The 21,019-nt window shown below is 46.1% G+C and overlaps 1 protein-coding gene across 1 annotated transcript in view; it reads left to right on the top strand.

Moving 5' to 3' along the window:
• The window catches only part of PLLP (plasmolipin), a 47,891-nt gene extending 40,385 nt beyond the window's left edge, over positions 1–7,506 (top strand). Inside the window, exons 3-4 of the mRNA XM_082269615.1 lie at positions 4,464–4,583; positions 7,014–7,506. Coding sequence (XP_082125741.1) covers positions 4,464–4,583; positions 7,014–7,109 — 216 coding nt within the window. The 3' untranslated portion in view covers positions 7,110–7,506. The remainder of the gene's footprint in view (positions 1–4,463; positions 4,584–7,013) is intronic.
• The last annotated feature ends 13,513 nt before the right edge of the window (positions 7,507–21,019 follow it).

The raw sequence follows: 21,019 nt of genomic DNA, 5'->3' as shown, positions 1-21,019 counted from the left end.
GGTTAACTGGAAAAAAATTGCAAAAAAAAACCAAATAAATAATAATCTAGGGTATAAAATTGCAACGCAAGTCATATTATAAGTATTATAATCATACAGGATTTATATGGCGCCAACAGTTTGCACAGCGCTTTACAACATGAGCGCAGACAATACAATTACAATACAATTCAATACAGGAGGAATCGGATGGCCCTGCATAATTGAATGATATTAAAAATGACCTTTCCTTTTCAATCTGCAGCCGCTGTAATTTTCTGTAAAATGCAATATGGCCACCTGGAGGCGCTCTGTACACAGATGGTATACAGACCCCCTCCCCCCAGAAATGTCATTTGCTGCTATTGTGATTTGCTCACTGATTTTTCCCAGAAGTCTGCAATAAGATACAAGTCAGGTTTTGGGCATCCCCTGCAACACAAATGTATTTTTTGTGAGATACTCCCAACGGAAAATCACATCTAAAGGGATGCAGGCCCCACTACTTTCCTCAGAAGCCTGCAGGTGCAGCAGCTGATTGATAATTATAAAATCACTCCCATTCACATTCACTCAGAGAAACAAACAGCTATTTATTTAGAATAACAAAAGATAGGAATCTGCAACAAAGTTTGTTACAATCCCTGCAATGTACAGAGATCACCCAGAGGGGGGGGGGGCTTATTCTCAACAAAAGTGGAGTTACTCTTTAACCACTTGCCGACCGCCGCCCGACTATATACGTCGGCGGTCAGCCCCTCACAGGCAGAGTGACGTAGCGGTACGTCACTAGCCTGGGAGGGTCTGGGGAGCGAGCGCGCGGCGCGCTCCCGCGCGGTCACGCACCCCCCCCCCCCCGCACGTGTGACCAGCAGACCCGATGTCCGCCGGTCACTCTGCGATCGTCGGGGGAGAAACAAGCTGCCTGTCAGTTCTCCCTGTGTAGAGACACTGATCACACGGCTCTACTATGTAGATCCGTTGATCAGTGTAACTACACCTCAAGCCACAGCCAATCACAGTTAGAATCACGCCCCTAGGGACACACACAGCCCCTCCCTCTCAAATAAAGTTAACCCCTTCACTGCCAGTGTATTTTTACAGTAACAGTGCATATGTATAGCACTGATTACTGTAGAAATGTCACTGGTAACCCCAAAAGTGTCAAAAATGTCAGTCAAGGGTCCGATCTGTCCGTCGCAATGTTGCAGTACCGCAAAACAAAATCGCAGATCGCCGCCATTACGCGTTAAAAAAAAAAACAACAAAAATGACAAAAATCTTTCCCTTTGTTAGTAAACGCGATAACTTTTGCGCAAACCAATCAAAATACGCTTTTTGCGATTTTTTTTACCAAACATAGGTAGCATAAAACAAATTGGCCGAAAATGTTAAAAAATTTTGATTTTTACTTTTTTTTTTTTGGGAATTTCACATAAAAAAATGTGAAAAATATTGTTATTTTTGCAAAATTGACGCTCTTTTTTTGTTTATAGCGCGTGATCAAAAAATCGCACAGGTGATCAAATACCACCAAAAGAAAGCTCTGTTTGTGGGAAAAAAAGGACGTCAAATTCGTTTTGGTACAGCGTCGCACGACTGCGCAATTGTCCATTAAAGTCACGCAGTGCCGAATCGCAAAATACCCCCTGGTCAGGAAGGGGGTAAAATCTTCCGGGGCTTAAGTGGTTAAGGCCCCTTTCACACTTGTGCGACCTAAAAGTCGCACGATTTTACTGTGATTTTTTTCCTGCGATTTTGACTGGACTTGAATCCTATGTCTATGGACCTCAAAATGCATTAACCACTTGCCGACCGCTCACATGGAGCGTACTGCGGCAAAGTGGCTCGATATCGTCCAGCGACGTAGACCTACGTCGCTGGACTCCTCCCCAAGTGGGCAGCGTGCGCCGCCGGAGGCTCGCTCCCGCTGTATTATGACACAGTGGGAGTCGGGCCAGGGGAGGAGCGGCAGTGATCACTGCTGCTCTTCCCCGATCGTTGGGGAAAAAAGCGGGCGGATCTCCTAAGTGACAGACAGAGACAGATTACAGGATTCAGCATAGCTCAACCTGCGATCTGTGTCTGTGTCACACAATCCCCTCCCCCCACACACGTCAGTAAGCACCAGGCATACATTAACCCCTTGATCACCAATAAAAGTTAACCCCTTCCCTGCCAGTGTCATTTTTACAGTAACAGTGCATATTTTTAGCACTGATTACTGTAGTAATGTCACTGGTCCCCCCAACAGTGTCAAAAATGTCAGTCAAGGGTCCGATCTGTCTGCCGCAATGTCGCAGTCCCGCAAAAAAAAATCGCAGATCGCCGCCATTACTAGTTAAAAAAAAAAAACAATAAAAATGACATAAATTTCCCGTAGTTAGTAGCTGCGATAACTTTTGCGCAAATTAATCAAAATATTCTTATTGCAATTTTTTCTACAAAACATATGTAGCAGAAAACAAATTGGCCAAAAATGTTAAAAAATTTTAAATTTTAAATTTTTTTGGGGGGGAATTTCATATAAAAAAATGTGAAAAATATTATTTTTTCAAAATTGTCGCTCTTTTTTTGTTTATAGCGCAAAAAGTAAAAATCGCACAGGTGATCAAATACCACCAAAAGAAAGCTCTGTTTGTGGGGAAAACAAAGACATAAATTTAATTTGGGTACAGCGTCGCACGACCGCGCAACTGTCCGTTAAAGTAACGCAGTGCCGAATCGCAAAATATGGCCTGGTCAGGAATGGGGTAAAATCTACCGGTCTTAAAGCGGTTAAAAATACGCTCATTAAGAATTTTTTTGTCAGAGACATGTAGCTAAATCCATTTTGGCCTAAATATATGACAATAACTGAATATATTGGATATTTTTTAACTGTCAAAGTAGAAAAATATTGTTATTTTTTCAAAATTGTCGCTTTTTTTTTATTAATATCGCAAAAAATGAAAAGCGCAGAGGTGATCAAATACCACCGAAAGGAAGCTCTGTTTGTGGGAAAAAAAGGATGTAAATTTCGTATGAGTATGGCGTTGCATGACCGCGCAATTGTCAGTTAAAGTCGCACAGTGCCGAATCGCAAAAAGTGGCCTGGACGTAAAGCAGGAAAATCCTCCGGTGGTAAAGTGGTTAAAATCGGCCCAAAGTAGTGCAGGGATTACTTTGAACGGTACTCATTGGAAATCCCGGAGTAAAACTTATCATGCGACTTTGCAGTCCCAAATCGCAGGACAAGTCGCACACAAGTGTGAAAGGGGCCTAAGGCGCATTGCATTAGGAAGCTCGTTCATTTTGAGAAGGCCATAAACGCACGCAGCATATGAAAAATAGCACCTGCACCACATTTTCACACCTGCTGGTTATGGTGTGCGATCGCTCATTATATATGTGCTTTGGTGTGCAACCAACAGTAAGTAGCAATGCAATTACAGCCTGGGGTGTTGTCATAGGTGTGCGCAGCCTATTACATTACACTGTGCACCCCAAAGCCCAAACACACGGCTTTCTCTGCAGCCTCAGCTGCACTGGACAGTGAATGAATGGGAAGTGCTCTGTGCTGAGAGGCCTCTCCAGTTCATTCACAAACTGAAGCATAGTAAACAGTAAGTAAAACTCTTTACTATGCTTCAGCTATGAATGAACACAGTGAGTGAGTGTGTTTATTTAGAAAAGGAAGGGGCCGGTAAATGACATAATGGTTAGCCCCTTCCCCTGCTCTCCATCCTAAAACATCCCCTGCAGTAGCCGGGGGGGGGGGGGGGGGAGAGGAGAGAAGAGGAGGAAAGCCAGCAGCACTGCAGGGGGTGCAACACAGGGGTGAGCCCGAGCAGTGGGGGCATAGGTGTGCGCAGCCTATTAAATTAGGGTGTGCACCCCAAAGCTCAAACACACGTGTTTGTGTGTGTCTACATATATATGACCCCAGCACATTTATCTCCCTTGCTGGCACATTGAAAGGCAAGTGCCTAAAGACTTCTCTTATGGCAGAGCCAGTAAGAGAGATTTTTGCCATCTTCCTGCCAGCATAAAAAGTGATAATGTTAATGTAGATGGGGTGATTAGGGTGTGCCCAGGCACACCTGGCACACCCTGTGCGCACGCCTATGAGTGGGGGAAATTACAGTGTGCCCAGGCACACCCCCTACACAGGTCTATGGCCATAGGGGTAGATTTACTAAAACTGGAGAGTGCAAAATCTAGGGCAGCTGTGCATGGGAGCCAATCAGCTTGTTCAATAAAGCTTTTACAAAAAAAAAAAAAAACCTGGAAGCTGATTGGCTTGTATGCAGGTTTGCACTTTCCAGTTTTAGTAAATCCACCCCATCATGACAACATAGAGCAGAAAAAGGGGATGCCCCTGTTGCATCATGGGAAAGGTTTTGACGCACACGGGGACAGAATTTTGAATCCCTGGGGGCGTGGCTTGATGTTACCATTGTATGTAGAGGAATTCTTTACATCTTGACATCCTCTTCCTCCAGCTGTTCATCTATCATGCTGCAGCCACCATCCTCTATGTGACCGGATTCATCACCTGCGCCGCCTCCACACGGGTGGGTATCGTATACTACAGCGACTACAACAAAAGAGCCGCCGCTTCGGTAAGTGAGAACAGAGCCCGGGCCGGGGGGTAATTTATAGAGATATCAGATCATGAGCCGCTGATAGAGTCGGCCCTTCTGTACCGGTCTGGGCCCCATCAGTTTAGCAGGGGGCATAGAGGAGACCTTTGTGTGCATGCACAGTACTCCCATAAGCCATGGCTCCCAAGTTCCCTGGGCTCTATCAGTTCAGCAGCCGGGGCCCGGGACAGGGAGGGGGCTGTTTACTCATTTTTAAAGTAATCCTGGCATGGCGGATTACTCTGCCTGATCCTGAAAATAAGTAAAAATTCCCTTCTCTATCCCGGCCCTGCTGCTGAACTGAAGGGCCCCGGGAAACATTGATTGCCTTGCTGGGGAGCCAGGCAGGATTACGGTCCATGCTCTATAAGGTATGTAAAGTCCCTTCCCTATGTGGGGTGGAGTGGTGGGGGCCCGGCGCTGCCAGGCAAGGCTGTATGGGGTCCCACAATTTCCAATGGCAGCCGGATCATGAACACACCGCTAGGCTGGGTTTTACACTTCAGGGGCTAAACTCCACCCCAAATCCAACACATTTTAGGGGTTAAACTACACTTCATCAGGGCCTGTATATGAAAGCCAACACGTTTCAGGAAAAAAACTCTGCCCCTTCATCAGAGCTTAAATATTAAATCCAACAAGATTCAGGGGCTAAATGCCACCCCTTCATCAGGGCTTGTATATAAAAGCCAAAGCCTGTCAGGAGCTAAACTCCACCCCTTCATCAGGGCTTGCATATAAAAGTCAACGTGTTTCAGGAGCTAAACTCCACCCCTTCATCAGGGCTTGCATATAAAAGTCAACGTGTTTCAGGAGCTAAACTCCACCCCTTCATCAGGGCTTATATACAAAATCCAACACATTTTAGGGGCTAAACTACACTTCTTCCTCAGGGCGTGTATATGAAAGCCAACTAGTTTCAGGAACTAAACTCCACCCCCTCATCAGGGCTTGCATATAAAACCCAACACATTTCAGGAACTAAACTCTGACCCTGCATCAGGGTTTAAATCTAAAATCCAATAAATTCATCAGGGCTTTATTTTATAAGAACCAACATGTTTGAAGGGCCAAGTTACACACTTTCATCAGGGCTTGTATACAAAAGCCAACACGTTTCTGGAACTAAACTCTGCCCCTTCATCAGGGCTTGCATATAAAAGCCAACATGTTTCAGGAACTAAACTCTGCCCCTTCATCAGGGCTTGCACATAAAAGCCAACACGTTTCAGGAACTAAACTCTGCCCCTTCATCAGGGCTTGCATTTAAAAGCCAACACGTTTCAGGAACTAAACTCTGCCCCTTTCAGGGCCTAAATATAAAATCCAACAAGTTTCAGGGGCTAAATACCACCTCTTCATCAAGGCTTGCATATAAAAGCCAACACATTTCAGGGGCTACACTCTTCCCCTTCATCAGGGTTTGTATATAAAAGCAAACGTTTCAGGTGCTAAAATCCAACTCTTCATCAGGGCTTTATTTTATAAGAAACAACATGTTTGAAGGGCCAAGTTACACACTTTCATCAGGGCTTGTATACAAAAGCCACCACGTTTCTGGAGCTACACTCAGCCTCTTTATCAGAGTTTGCATATAAAAGAAAATACATTTAAGGGGCTACACTCCTCCCCTTCATTAGGGCTTGTATAAAAAATACAACATGTTTTGGGGGCTAAAATCTGTGCCCACATCTGGGCTTATGTATAAAAGCCAACACGTTTCAGGGGCTACACTCCACCCTTTCATCAGGGCTTGTATATAAAAGCCAACAATTTCAGGGGCTACACTTCACCCCTTCATCAGGGGTTATATATAAAAGCCAACATATTTCAGGGGCTACACTTCACCCCTTCATCAGGGCTTGTATACAAAAGCCAACAATTTCAGGGGCTACACTCCACCCCTTCATCAGGGCTTATATATAAAAGCCAAAATGTTTCAGGGGCTACAGTCTGTTGTTTCATCTGGGCTTGAAGAAGCAAAGAAACTAAGTGTGTTGACGATGATGAGAATATTATGGCTGTAAATAGATAAGCACAACAACCATCAGCAGCTGATTCTCTTTCTTTGCTTCGTCAAGCTCTGATAAAAGGGGGTGGAGTTTAGCTCTTGAAACACGTTGGCATTTATATACATTATGTGCTTTGAAAAAAACGTATTCTTTTGGACCCAAATATTACAGTGTGGCACTTCAGTTCTAGATTTACCTATCTCAGCCACAAACCCAAGGCCATTTTGGGAATCCTTAGGTGTGCCGGAGTTGCCGGCCCACTAATCACCCTTTCCACAGTCACATCACTATATTCCTGACAATTAGTCACCTGATACGCACATGCTTGCTTTGGGTCAGTTGATGAACCCTATCAATCACCTAAACACCCTGATGACCTCTGACCTTTGTCTTACAGTTCTTTGCCTGCCTGGTGATGATTGCCTACGGTGCAAGCACCTTCTTCAGTTTCACCGACTGGCGAGGTCCCGGATCGAACGCAGCTTCTGCTTAAGCCTGATCTTCCTCTCCTGCAGACCCCATGTATATATATACATATTTTTTGTAAAAGAAATATTGACGCGCATAAACTTTTACCGGACATCTCACTTGTGAATCTGAACGCCACCAGGAAGTTTGACGAAACAATCTAGAGATCGGACAAAGTCTGAATATGCAGCTTCTAACCCAATGGCTTTCTGGATCTCGGAGTGTGATGGGAGCCACCAATATAAAGATGTTTTTATAATGGTCTTTATTGGATTGCTTTTATACAAACAGGATTTGTACAATTAGCTCAATTTCCTCAGGACAGAATCAAATTTTACTGATGGTCATATAAAATGCTTGCCTTGATTAGAGATATGATATTTCCATACACTAATATTATATTATTGGACTTTTATACCTTTTAGGTCGGCCTCTCAATGTTTTTACCCTAAGGGAACTCTTGAAAGAAATATTAGGTCTCAGGGAACCTCAGTAGGAAGAATGCCACTTACATTGGTGGACAGTGGGAAGAATGTCCCTTACATTGGTGGTCAGTGGGAAGAATGTCCCTTACATTGGTGATCAGTGGGAAGAATGCTCCTTACATTGGTGGTCAGTGGGAAGAATGGCCCTTACATTGGTGGTCAGTGGGAAGAATGTCCCTTACATTGGTGATCAGTGGGAAGAATGTCCCTTACATTGGTGGTCAGTGAGAAGAATGCCCCTTACATTGGTGGTCAGTGGGAAGATTGCTCCTTACATTGGTGATCAGTGGGAAGAATGCCCCTTACATTGGTGGTCAGTGAGAAGAATGCCCCTTACATTGGTGATCAGTGGGAAGAATGCCCCTTACATTGGTGATCAGTGGGAAGAATGTCCCTTACATTGGTGGTCAGTGAGAAGAATGTCCCTTACATTGGTGATCAGTGGGAAGAATGTCCCTTACAGTGGTCAGTGAGAAGAATGCCCCTTACATTGGTGATCAGTGGGAAGAATGCTCCTTACATTGGTGGTCAGTGGGAAGAATGTTCCTTACATTGGTGATCAGTGTGAAAAATGTTCCTTACATTGGTGATCAGTGGGAAGAATACTACTTACGTTGGTGGTCAGTGGGAAGAATGTCCCTTACGTTGGTGGTCAGTGGGAAGAATATCCCTTACATTGGAGGTCAATGGGAAGAATATCCCTACATTGGTGATCAGTGGGAAGAATGTCCCTTACATTGGTGGTCAGTGGGAAGAATGCCCCTTACATTGGTGGTCAGTGGGAAGAAGGTTCCTTACATTGGTGATCAGTGGGAAGAATGCCCCTTACATCGGTGGTCAGTGGGAAGAATGTTCCTTACATTGGTGATCAGTGGGAAGAATATCCCTACATTGGTGATCAGTGGGAAGAATGTCCCTTACATTGGTGGTCAGTGGGAAGAATGTCCCTTACATTGGTGATCAGTGGGAAGAATGTCCCTTACATTGGTGATCAGTGGGAAAAATGTTCCTTACATTAGGTGTCAGTGGGAAGAATGTCCCTTACATTGGAGGTCAGTGGGAAGAATGTTCCTTACATTGGTGATCAGTGGGAAGAATGCTCCTTACATTGGTGATCAGTGGGAAGAATGTCTCTTACATTGGTAAGAATACCACCCTTACAGTCTTGAATTATGCAGGCACCATCAGATGGAAGGTCAGATAACCACAGTTCAAAGAACCCATAGTAACCTCTGGAGGAAGCCTAGGGTTCCTTTGAATTCTTATCGGGAATGGCTGATCAGAAAGAATATTGGTGGCATGTTTCTGGTTCTTCCAAATGGTGCTGACCCAAAGACTATGAAGGACCATTAAAGGGGAAGTCAATTAGCCACAGCTCAAGGTACCCGTAACAACCTCTGGAGGAATCCTAGGGTTGCTTGGAACTCTGGTTGAGAATGGCTGATCAAAAAGACAATTGGTGCCATGCCGCTGGTTCTGCCAATTGATTTTGGCCCTGGAATTATGCAGGCACTATCAAGTAGGAGGTCAATCAACCACAGTTCAAAGAACCCCTAGGAGCCTCTGGAGAAAGCCTAGAGTTCCTTGAAATCGCTATTGGGAATGGCTTATCGTAAAAGAACACTGGTGCCATGTTTCTGGTTCTGCCAAGTGGTCTTGGTCCCACAACTATGCAGGCACCATCAGATGGGAGGTTAATCAGCCATTGCTCAAGGTACCCCTGACAACTTCTGGAGAAACCCTAAGGCAGTGATGGCAAACCTTGGCACTCCAGATGTTTTGGAACTACAGTGTGTGCATGAGCATCATGGGAAATGTAGTTCCAAAACATCTGGAGTGCCAAGGTTCCCCATCACTGCCCTAGGGTTCCTTTGGAACGCTGGTTAAAAATGGCTGATCAAAAAGATTATTGGTGCCATGCTGCTGGTTCTGCCAAGTGCTGTTGGTCCCAAAACTATGCAGGCACCATCAGATAGAAGATCTGCCAACCACAGTTCAAAAAAACCCTAGAAACCTCTGGAGGAACCCTAGGGATTACAAGAAAACAACAAGAGAAGGGTGCACCGACCTTGTGCATTACCACTTAAAAGTTTATTAAAATCAAAGAAGGGTAGCGTACAATATACTCACAAACGTAGCATATGAACAAGCATATAGGAAATGGGCACCGCTCGCTTCCAGGACACTTCTCTACTGCTGTATAGCGTGATGGCGTCCTCAAAACCTGAATTGGCTTACGCGTTGCGAGGGAGGGCCCTCTTCCTCAGAGCCAAAATCGCCACTCGATTTTCTTGTAGTGCCTTTTGGATACCCTTGGTCCTGAGGGGGGGGGGGGGGGCAGCAAGACCACTTCTTTTGTGTCATAAAACTGCCTAGAAGATTCACCTTCCCGCATACCACTTGAGCGCAGAAGAGATATTGTTGTTTTTTGGAACCCTAGGGATCCCTGGAACTTATATTGAGAATGGCTGATCAGAAAGATCCCCAGTGTCATGTTTCTGGTTCTGCCAAGTGCTGTTGGTCCCAAAACTATGCAGGCACCATCAGATAGAAGATCTGCCAACCACAGTTCAAAAAAACCCTAGAAACCTCTGGAGGAACCCTAGGGATTACAAGAAAACAACAAGAGAAGGGTGCACCGACCTTGTGCATTACCACTTAAAAGTTTATTAAAATCAAAGAAGGTAGCATACAATATACTCACAAACGTAGCATATGAACAAGCATATAAGAAATGGGCACCGCTCGCTTCCAGGACACTTCTCTACTGCTGGATAGCGTGATGGCGTCCTCAAAACCTGATGTGGCTTACGCGTTTCGAGGGAGGACCCTCTTCTTCAGAGCCAAAATCGCCACTCGATTTTCTTGTAGTGCCTTTTGGATACCCTTGGTCCTGAGGGGGGGGGGGGGGGGCAGCAAGACCACTTCTTTTGTGTCATAAAACCGCCTAGAAGATTCACCTTCCCGCATACCACTTGAGCGCAGGAGAGATATTGTTGTTTTTTGGAACCCTAGGGATCCCTGGAACTTATATTGAGAATGGCTGATCAGAAAGATCCCCAGTGTCATGTTTCTGGTTCTACCAAGTGGTGTTGACCCAATGACTATGAAGGCACCATCAGATTGGAGGTCAATCAGCTAGAGCTAAGGGTACTTATAACAACCTCTGGAAAAACCCTAGGTTTCCTTGGAACTTTGGTTAAGAATGGCTGATCAAAAGGATAATTTGTGCTGTGCTGCTGGTTCTGCCAAGTGATGTTGGCCCCAAACCTTTGCAGGCACCATCAGACAGAAGATCTGTCAACCACAGTTCAAAAGCCCTAGAAACCTCTGGAGGAACCCTATGATTCATTTGAACTATTGGGAATCGTTGACCAGAAAGAACACCGGTGCTGGTTCTGCTAAGTGGTGTTGGCCCAAAGAAGGTACCATTAAATGAGAGGTCAATCAGCCACTGCTTAAGTATCCATATCCTCTGGAAAAATCTAGGATTCCATGGAACTCTGGTTGAGAATGGTTGTTCTAGAGGCTTTGCTTATCCATAGTTGCCAAGTGTTCTTCTTCCAGTAGGACAGTCCCCAATGTTTAAGGTGTCCCACTCCCTCATTGTTCCAGTCATACCATGCTGGATAGAATAGGGTTCTATAGCACCACAATTGAACACCATGCTGGACTTACCCTTAGTTGCTATAGTACCTCCAACGCACATCATACTGACCCAAGCCTTACCTGGTAGGGTGCTGCAGCATTGTACAGAACAGAGTCATAGGAGGAAACAAGCACATCACCTTCTTCTTCAATTAACGTGAATTTATTATTGTAGTGTAAAGGTGGAAATCCCAATCCAGTGCAACATTTGGGAGGTGTGCAAAGCTCCTTCTATAGGGCTCCCCCCCTCAGAGTCAGTAATTGCACCCCTCGATAAGAGGACATTTATTCCCAGTACCTCCTAATCCTGTATAAATATTTTCTTTTGACAATAAAACCTGGAAGCTGATTGGTTTCTATGCAGAGCTGCACCAGATTTTGCACAATGCAGTTTTAGTAAATCAACTCCACTGTGTCACCATCTACGATCTCCTGCACCCGCAAGGACGACGATCCGTAGAAACATTTGATACAATTGCTTTTCTACAATGGCAGATTTTGTTATAATATGACTTCTTTATGCGGTATCCCTGGATCTTATCAGAAGTGAGAAGAAATGTAATTCCAGAACTTGTCACTAGGTGGCAATAAACATCCACAGTAGAAGTGGCCTAAACTGGAAAAATCTAAAGTACTAGGGATAGGAATGGGAATGCTGAAGGGCAGGGATCCTCAAACTACGGCCCTCCAGCTGTTGCAGAACTACACAACCCATGAGGCATTGTAAAACTCTGACATTCACATACATGACTAGGCATGATGGGAAGTGTAGTTCCCGAACAACTGGATAGCCATAGTTTAAATACCCCTGTTGTAGGTTAGGACCCCGTCTAATTAGGGATCGATTGATACACTGATGAAACACTTTCGTGAAGACCCGAGGAGTGGAGGTGAGACCAAAGGGTAATGCCAGAACTGATAATGCTTCTCTCCCACAGCAAAGCGGAGGAAGCGTTGGTGACCGATGCATAAGTGGAATGTGAAGGTAAGCATCCTTGATGGCGATGGGGGCAAGCAGTTCAGCGCCTTGAGGTCCAGAATTGGACACACCTTCCCTTCCTTCCTGGGGACTGTAAACAGGTTTGAGTAAAAATTCCTGAAATCCTTCCGATGTCGGAAGCTGGACGATCACCCCTTAAAGCAAAAGGTCTTGCAGCGCCCCAAAGAAAGCCTGTGAGTGGACCAAGGACAGTTGCACGTTGGAAGGAAAGAACCTTTCCAGAGGGTAAGAACAAAACTATCTTGTAGCCGGACTGTATGACTTTGTGGACTCACTCGTCTTGTACCAGGGAAGTCCATGGGTCCGGGAACCAGCAAAGTCCTCCCCCCACACCAGATACGGGTGAGGGTGCACCTTCATGCTGAAGGGGCCTTGTCTGCAGGTCTGGAGAAGCCCACTCTTGACTTGCCAGACCAGGTTTGTTTGGATCCTCCAGTGGAGGCCCTGAAAGGCTTCAATCCCTTGTCAGTCGACGCTGAGGGACCAACAAAAACTTCTTATGAGCCGAGAAGGAAGGCCGACGTCTACGATACGTGTCCCTGCCCTTAGTAGCCTGCAGAAGAAAGGTTCTCTTTCCCCTGTGAGACCTTTAATGATGTCATCCAGGGCAGCACCAAACACGTGATCCCCTTGCAAGGGAAGATCAGTCAAGGCCTTTTTAGAATTCTGGTCCACAGACCAGCATTTGAGGCCAAAAGACCATTGCCAAAACAGAGCCGAGGCACTAGGGAAACCGCATCCAAAGAGACCTCACCGATAAACTGCAACCCCTGGACTAGCTGGGCCACCAGCTCAGCAAAGGCAGGGGGGAGCTGCTCCCCGTCCAGGTCACGGTGCAAAGCTTAGCCCATTTGGTCAGAGTCTGCGACACCAGGGCAATAGTGAGAACCGGCCTCAGTGCCAAACCAGCCAGAGTGTACGTATTGCGGGCCACAGCCACCGCCTTCCTGTCAGCCGGGTTCTTAACCTCCCTGGCGGTATGATTCTTTCCGATTTTAGGTGCTGAAAGCGGTGCCATTATTTTGCATGTAATTCTTAATGAGCAGCCCAAACCAACTATTTATATATGATTTATTTTTACTGTGCGTCCTTCTTTATAACATCCCGGGTATGATAAAGTTTGAAACACAAAATCCTAAATTAGAATATAATAAATAACTATAAAATAATAATATAACAATAACACTTTTTTTTCCAAAAAATAACACTTTTTATTCAATAAATTATAGTAAATAACATAAATCAAAAACACTGACATTTTTTTTTTGTCAAACAAGGATGCAACATATTTTTTTTTTTCCCCAAAAAGGATGCAATATTAGTGGTCAAATTGCTTCAATAAACGTCCCGGGTGTGGAAAATTTTGAAACAGGGTACAGCGCAAAGTCCAACGTCACAGTCAGGACAGTAGTACCGCGTTTCCTTTCTGATTTTCCGCCCGGTGTCGTCGTGCTTAGAACAGAAAACCACACACATCCTTGTGGGTGCAGTCTTCTTCTCCGTCGGTGGAATGTGGTCCATAAAATGACGACCGGTCAGGCGTTCGGGGTTCACAACACCAGCAGCACGGCGTCTGGATCGACTTACTGTTGGTCTCTGGTGCCTGAGAAAAATGAGCTCAGCAATTTTCCACACAAAGTCCGCATGGATCATAGGCCGGTCACTTTTCTTTTTTAGGAGAATGAATGCGTTCCACAAACACTGCTCCAGGAGGTGCCTGAATATTTTTTTATAATATTTTTTCTGTTGTTTCCGCATTGCCGGATAGAAAGTCATGGCCTGGTCAGCTCTGTCCACACCTCCCATGGTGTTGTTATAATCCAGGACCAGTTGCGGTTTCAGAACATCTTTTCCCCCTTTTGTATGTACCATGACAGTGGCGGTGTTATGGATGGTACTCATCAGGCAGACATCTTTGTCACGCCATCGCAGTGCCAACATTTTTCCTTTCTGCCAGGCAACTAATTCTCCCGGCTTCAGCTTTTTGTTGGCAAAGGTTGGGGGCATGTCACACCGGTTTGCTCTGACGGTCCCATACGCATCTGTCTTATGTTGTAGGAGGAACTCAAATAGTTCTGGGGACGTATAAAAATTGTCTGTGGTGACACAGTACCCCTGATCCAGCAGAGGCTCAATCAGCGTCAGAACAGAAGCGGTTGCCATCCCATAGCTGCTGAACCTTTGGTTGAACTTGGTTCCTCTTCCGGTATATAGGACCGAGTTCCAAATATAGCCAGAGCTGGATTCACACAGCATAAATGATTTGATTCCAAAGCGTGCTCGCTTGGACGCAATATATTGTATCCAGCTCAGTCTCCCTTTATAGGCCATTAGACTTTCGTCTATGCAAATGTCTCTTTCTGGGACATAGGACTCCTGGAAACTTTTCAAAATGAGTTGGTAAATGTCCCAGACAGGGCCGGATTAAGAGCATTAATTTTTTTATGTTATTTAAATAAAGCCTTTTATTGAGGATAATGCGCAATGTCGGTGCGCCCCTTTTTTGTTCTTTTTTGCCTTTAGTATCGGTGGACTACCCCAGTGCGTAAGGGCAGCAAGACCTTAGCCATCTGAGAAGCCAGTTGTCAGTCCTGTGAAGTGTGTGGTCAAGGGGTCTGGATACCAAGCGCAGGAGAAGGGTGGCTACACCTTATTGTTTTTTAGGGCCGGATTAAGAGCATCATGGGCTTGGTGCTGAGGATTTTGAAGGGCCTTAAGGGCCGTGCCTTGGCATGCACCCAGAGGAGGAAGGGTGCAGCCATGCATGCCTAATTCAACATGGGATGCTGTCTCTGAAGCCCATAAAACACATCCATGCATCGGCATTTGTCCCTCCTTGTCCGGCCTTCATGCTGTGTGGGGAGGTTCTGAGGGTGCTGCCTGGGGAAGCGAGCATAGAAGCCAGACTTCTGTGTTTACAAGTGACAGAAGAGCGGTAACAGTGAATATGGCCAACCCGGGGCCTATATTAAGGTAGGGGCCTGGAGCTGCAGCTCCAAGAGCCCCTATGTTAATCTGGCCCTGGTCCCAGATCTTTTTGAGCTTCGGAGCTGGATGAGAAGTCTCATCAAAATCGTCATTATTGGTAAAGTGCAAATACCTCATAATGAGGGAAAATTTGTACTCCGACATAACGGTGCCAAAAAAAGGAGTGGCCAATAATTTGTTGGTGGTCCAATACCACTTCTGCAGGGATTTCCCCACCACTCCCTGCAGAATAATTAGGCCCAGGAATTTCCAGATATCCACACTGGTCACGGGTTCCCACATCCTGCTCCTTGAAAACCGCCGATGCGCTGCAGCTTGTTGCTCCTGGTACCGATTGGTTTCCACAACAATTTTTTCGATAACCTCATCGGTCAAAAAAAAGTTGCAGGTATGCCAAGGGGTTGTCCTCCTCAACATCGACTTTGATACCAGGCGCTCCGGTAAACGGGAACCTTGGGGGCGCTACGTGCTCCGTACCGCAGTCGATCACGCAGCAGTACAGTCACAGCATCATCACTGAACTCACTTTCTGCGTCAGATGACGAAGTTCCCCATGAATCGCTGTCACTCCACTCTGCAAGCGATTCAGGATCGCTGTCGCTCTCGCCCAGCAGGTCATATGCCGCTTTTGAGGTTGCGGCGCGCTTGTTTGAGGCCATGGTCGCTCTGCAATGTCCAGACACAATGTATAGGAAAAATGCAGGAAGTGCAATGGAGAAAGCACTGGGGGTCAATCAAAGGTCAATTTATTTTATTTAGGGAATGTAATCCAATAGGATTACAGTGTATCAGTGTTATACTTTTTGAATTTGCCGCCAGTTCCACCCCCCTGCGGACGTCACGTCGCAGGAGACGGAAGCCGGGGCTCACAGACTATCGAGAGGAAGCTTCCGCCGCCGCCGCTCACCGCCCGCATACATCGCTGGATCTCGGTGACAAGGTAAGTAAAACCTCTACCAGGATCCGGCGATCTTCCTAGCGATACCCCGAGTGTGGCTCGGGGTTACCGCTTTTGGCTCTAAAATTTAACCCCTGTCACGCTCGGGAATACCGCTAGGAAGGTTAAAGACTCTTCCACCAGAATCATGGTTGCCTTGTTTAATCCGGAAACCGAAGGGGTCCACCACCGGTTGACCAGTCCACTTCTTGAGAAGGGACTCCTCATAGGAGTATTGCCCAAGCAAATCATTTAGGGACCCCAATGGGACGCTCTGTCTGGTAGTGATAATTTTGTCAAAATAGGAGCGGAAAGGAAACATCTTTGCTGCTCCGGATGGCTCGTGGGTGCCAAAGAGAACCTGCGCCTCTGTTGCAGCTGCAGCCTCCATCTTTAAGGTCTCACGCACAGATACAATCAGTGCGTCCAACAGTGCCTATTCGTGCGCGGTTGCAGAAGTGGAGGAACCATCCTCACTATCTGAGGATTTAGGGCACGTGGTCACAGACCCAGCAAGGTGACATCCGCGACGGCTGAATCAGATTCAGGTTCTGATGAGGCAGGTGGTGCTTTTCGCTAGCCCGTCGCCAAACAGCCACCTCCACCTGTGACACAAACGACTCCAGGACCGCCGTCAGTGCATCAATGGATGGTTGGGACCCGGAGGGCCCCACAGCCTCAGAGAGGAAATCAGGTGGGGAGATGTGCTCCAAAGACTCTATGAGTCACCAGGGGGACCCCACAAAAAAAAAGTGTAAAACGCTGCTAAGGGACAACCCCCACCGCTCTGGCAGCACCATCCGGTTGCCAGTCACAGAGCACCAATCAATCCTCAGCAAAGAGGGAGAAGACCCCACCAGACTCACCACCCAGCAGAAACAGGCACCTGCAGTCACCAGTATAATCTGCACTGTACGTGCAGCGATTAGGAAATGAAAGGATCCAAGAGTCCCCACCAGATGAGGAGGGGCTCCCACCGCCAAAAACGCCACCCAGAAAGCACCACAGCCGCTGTGGTCTATGGCAAACCATGGCAAAATGGCCACCGTGCATAGAACGCACAGGCTACAACAAAATGGCAGCACCAGGAGGGATCCCTAGGCCTTTAAAGACAGACACAGGTAGGAGCCCCCAACAGGGCAGCCTCATTTCCCTCCCCCGCCCACAACCGATCGGTCCAGTTGCCAGCAGCACCCACCCCCCCCAGCATAGCGCCCTGCCCCTACTCGTAGAGATGGCCCAGACCACCCACACAGAAGCAGCAGAAGTGGGGGTGGGGGGGGGGGGAAGGATAGGGGAATGGATGAGGGGGTGCCTGACGGAAAGGAGGGGAACCCGGGGTCTGACCACCCAAGGAGGGGCCCACGTCCACCCCAAAACCCTCCAGGGGGAGAGGGGGGACAGCTACTCACCATATGATGATGATGATTTGGGGAGCCGTGTCATCTGCTTGTGTTGGTCCACTGTGTTTTATCAAGTCCAAAGTCAGCACAGCCCTCTAGCAGGAAATTTTAGAGCACTTTATGCTTCCCTCTGCTGACCAGCTTTATGGAGATGTGGATTTCATTTTCCAGCAGGACTTGGCACCGCCCACATTGCAAAATCTACCAATACCTGGTCACATGATCATGGGATCACTGTGCTTGTTTGGCCAGCAAACTCGCCCCTGACCTAAACCCCATAGAGAATCTGTGGGGGATTGTCAGGAGGAAGATGAGAGACACCAGACCCAACAATGCAGATGAGCTGAAGGCCGCTATCAAAGCAATCTGAGCTTCCATAACAGCTCAGCAATGCCACAGGCTGATCGCCTCCATGCCACGTCGCATTGATGCAGTAATTCATGCAAAAGGAGCCCCAACCAAGTATTGAGTGCATCCTATACTGTACATGGACAGACTTCCCATCCTATACTGTACATGGACAGACTTCTCCCCCTATACTGTACATGGACAGACTTCTCCTCCTATACTGTACATGGACAGACTTCCCATCCTATACATGGACAGACTTCTCATCCTATACTGTACATGGACAGACTTCCCATCCTATACTGTACATGGACAGACTTCCCATCCTATACTGTACATGGACAGACTTCTCCCCCTATACTGTACATGGACAGACTTCCCATCCTATACTGTACATGGACAGACTTCTCCTCCTATACTGTACATGGACAGACTTCTCCTCCTATACTGTACATGGACAGACTTCTCCTCCTATACTGTACATGGACAGACTTCTCCTCCTATACTGTACATGGACAGACTTCTCCTCCTATACTGTACATGGACAGACTTCTCCTCCTATACTGTACATGGACAGACTTCTCCTCCTATACTGTACATGGACAGACTTCCCATCCTATACTGTACATGGACAGACTTCCCATCCTATACTGTACATGGACAGACTTCTCCCCCTATACTGTACATGGACAGACTTCTCCTATACTGTACATGGACAGACTTCTCCTCCTATACTGTACATGGACAGACTTCTCCCCCTATACTGTACATGGACAGACTTCTATACTGTACATGGACAGACTTCTCCTCCTATACTGTACATGGACAGACTTCTCCTCCTATACTGTACATGGACAGACTTCTCCCCCTATACTGTACATGGACAGACTTCTCCCCCTATACTGTACATGGACAGACTTCTCCTCCTATACTGTACATGGACAGACTTCTCCTATACTGTACATGGACAGACTTCTCCTCCTATACTGTACATGGACAGACTTCTCCCCCTATACTGTACATGGACAGACTTCTCCCCCTATACTGTACATGGACAGACTTCTCCTATACTGTACATGGACAGACTTCTCCTCCTATACTGTACATGGACAGACTTCTCCCCCTATACTGTACATGGACAGACTTCTCCCCCTATACTGTACATGGACAGACTTCTCCTATACTGTACATGGACAGACTTCTCCTCCTATACTGTACATGGACAGACTTCTCATCCTATACTGTACATGGACAGACTTCTCCCACTATACTGTACATGGACAGACTTTTCACTAAGACAACATTTCTGTATTAAAAATCCTTTTTTTTTTTTATTGGTCTTCTGTAATATTCTAATTTTCTGAGATACTGAATTTTGGGGTGTCACCGGCTGTAAGCCATAATCATCAAAATTAAAAGAAAGAAATATTTGAAATATATCATTCTGTGTGTAACACATCTCTATAAAATATAGGAGTTTAACTTTTTTGAATTGAATTACTAAAGCAAATTCACTTAATGATATTCAAATTTTATGAGATGATCCTGTATGTGTAAAAGTGGGGGCTATATATATATATATATATATATATATATATATACATACACACACACAGTATAGTGGGGGCTATATATATATACAGTATAAGGATACAACATAGGATGCCCTGCAGACTCCTGCTCCCAACTGCCACTGCTGCACAACTCTCTGGAGCCCTCCGACCTCGGGAGAAGAAAAAAATACCTTGTTGCAGTAAATTAGCAACTTTCATACTAGAAATGAGGTTTACGCATTTGATTTGTGTTATGTTATGCACATTTGCATGCATTTGTGGTGCATTTCGAGCTGGTTCATACCAGCCACTGCATTGCCGCGCAGCAGCTGTGCAATGCAACCTGGCGGAGCTATGCACACTAAAAGTGCTCTGGGCTTGGCGGATCGCACCATTTCCTCTTTTTAAAAGAAAAAAAAAAGACTTTATTGAGATGCCACAGACATCTCAAAGTATAACTGGCAAGCCAGTGAATTGGATCTTAAGAAAAAAAAAAAAAAAAAAAAAAAAAAAAGAAAAAGTCAGCTCAGCCCTCTAGCAGGAAATTCTAGAGCACTTCATGCTTCCCTCTGCTGACCAGCTTTATGGAGACGCTGATTTCATTTTCCAGCAGGACTTGGCAGCGCCCACACTGCCAAAATTACCAATACCTGGTAATGCAAGAAAAAAGAAAAGATTAGAAAAAAAAAAGAAGAAAAGAAAAAAAAAAAAAGAAAAAGAAAAAAAAAAAAGAAAAAAAAGAAACAAAAAGAAAAAAAAAAAAAAAAAAAAAATAGAAACAAAGAAAAAAAAAAAAAAAAATAGAAACAAGAAAAAAAAAAAAGTCCTGCACGCAGTACACTGTGCCCGCATACCACCGCATTGCAATGATGTGAACCGGGCACATAGGAGAAACGGCATTTTGCCTTGTCCATGCAGTGACTGTGCTTGAATAGCCACCCAACGCAGTCCCACCGCATGTGGTGTGAATATCCCCCGATGGCCACTGCACTCCATTGCCGTGTATTTTGCATAAATTTGCAATGCAGAAAAATGCAGCTTGTTCTACCTTTTTCACTGCGCTGCAGTAGTGTGAAACATGCCCACAGGATAAAAATGGATTTTGGACTGTCTAAGGCACATGTCAGGCACAAGGCATTTAATGTGCCCCCCCCCCCCATCTCCGCTCCCACCCTGCCTCAGCAATCGGCAGCAGAGAGAACAGAACTCTTTTATACAGATCCTGCACTTCTCTGTGCATCTGCAGCTAGGATTGTCTCCGCCTCCCCATCTCAGCAGTTGGCAGCAGAGAGGAGGACAGAATTCCTAGCACCCCCCTCGTCTCCACCTCACCTGGTCTCAGCATGCAGCAGACTCCAGCTCTCTTCTGGTCCTCCTCCAGACCCTGCACTCTCTGCTTCCCAGCTCCTTCCTGGCAGCAGCACATGGTAAGTGGAGAACACTATGATGTAAGGGAGAGTGGGGGACTCTTGGACTTCTGATGGTGGGGGAAATTTGATGTAAGAAGGGGGGGGAGGGGTTTGCTCTGGACATCTAATGTAAGGGGGATGGGGTGCTCTGGACATCTAATGTA

This window comes from Pelophylax lessonae (assembly GCF_965119305.1).
Source record: "Pelophylax lessonae genome assembly, chromosome: 10".
In the NCBI taxonomy this organism is placed as follows: domain Eukaryota; kingdom Metazoa; phylum Chordata; class Amphibia; order Anura; family Ranidae; genus Pelophylax; species Pelophylax lessonae.
This window is presented reverse-complemented; position numbering and strand designations above follow the sequence as displayed.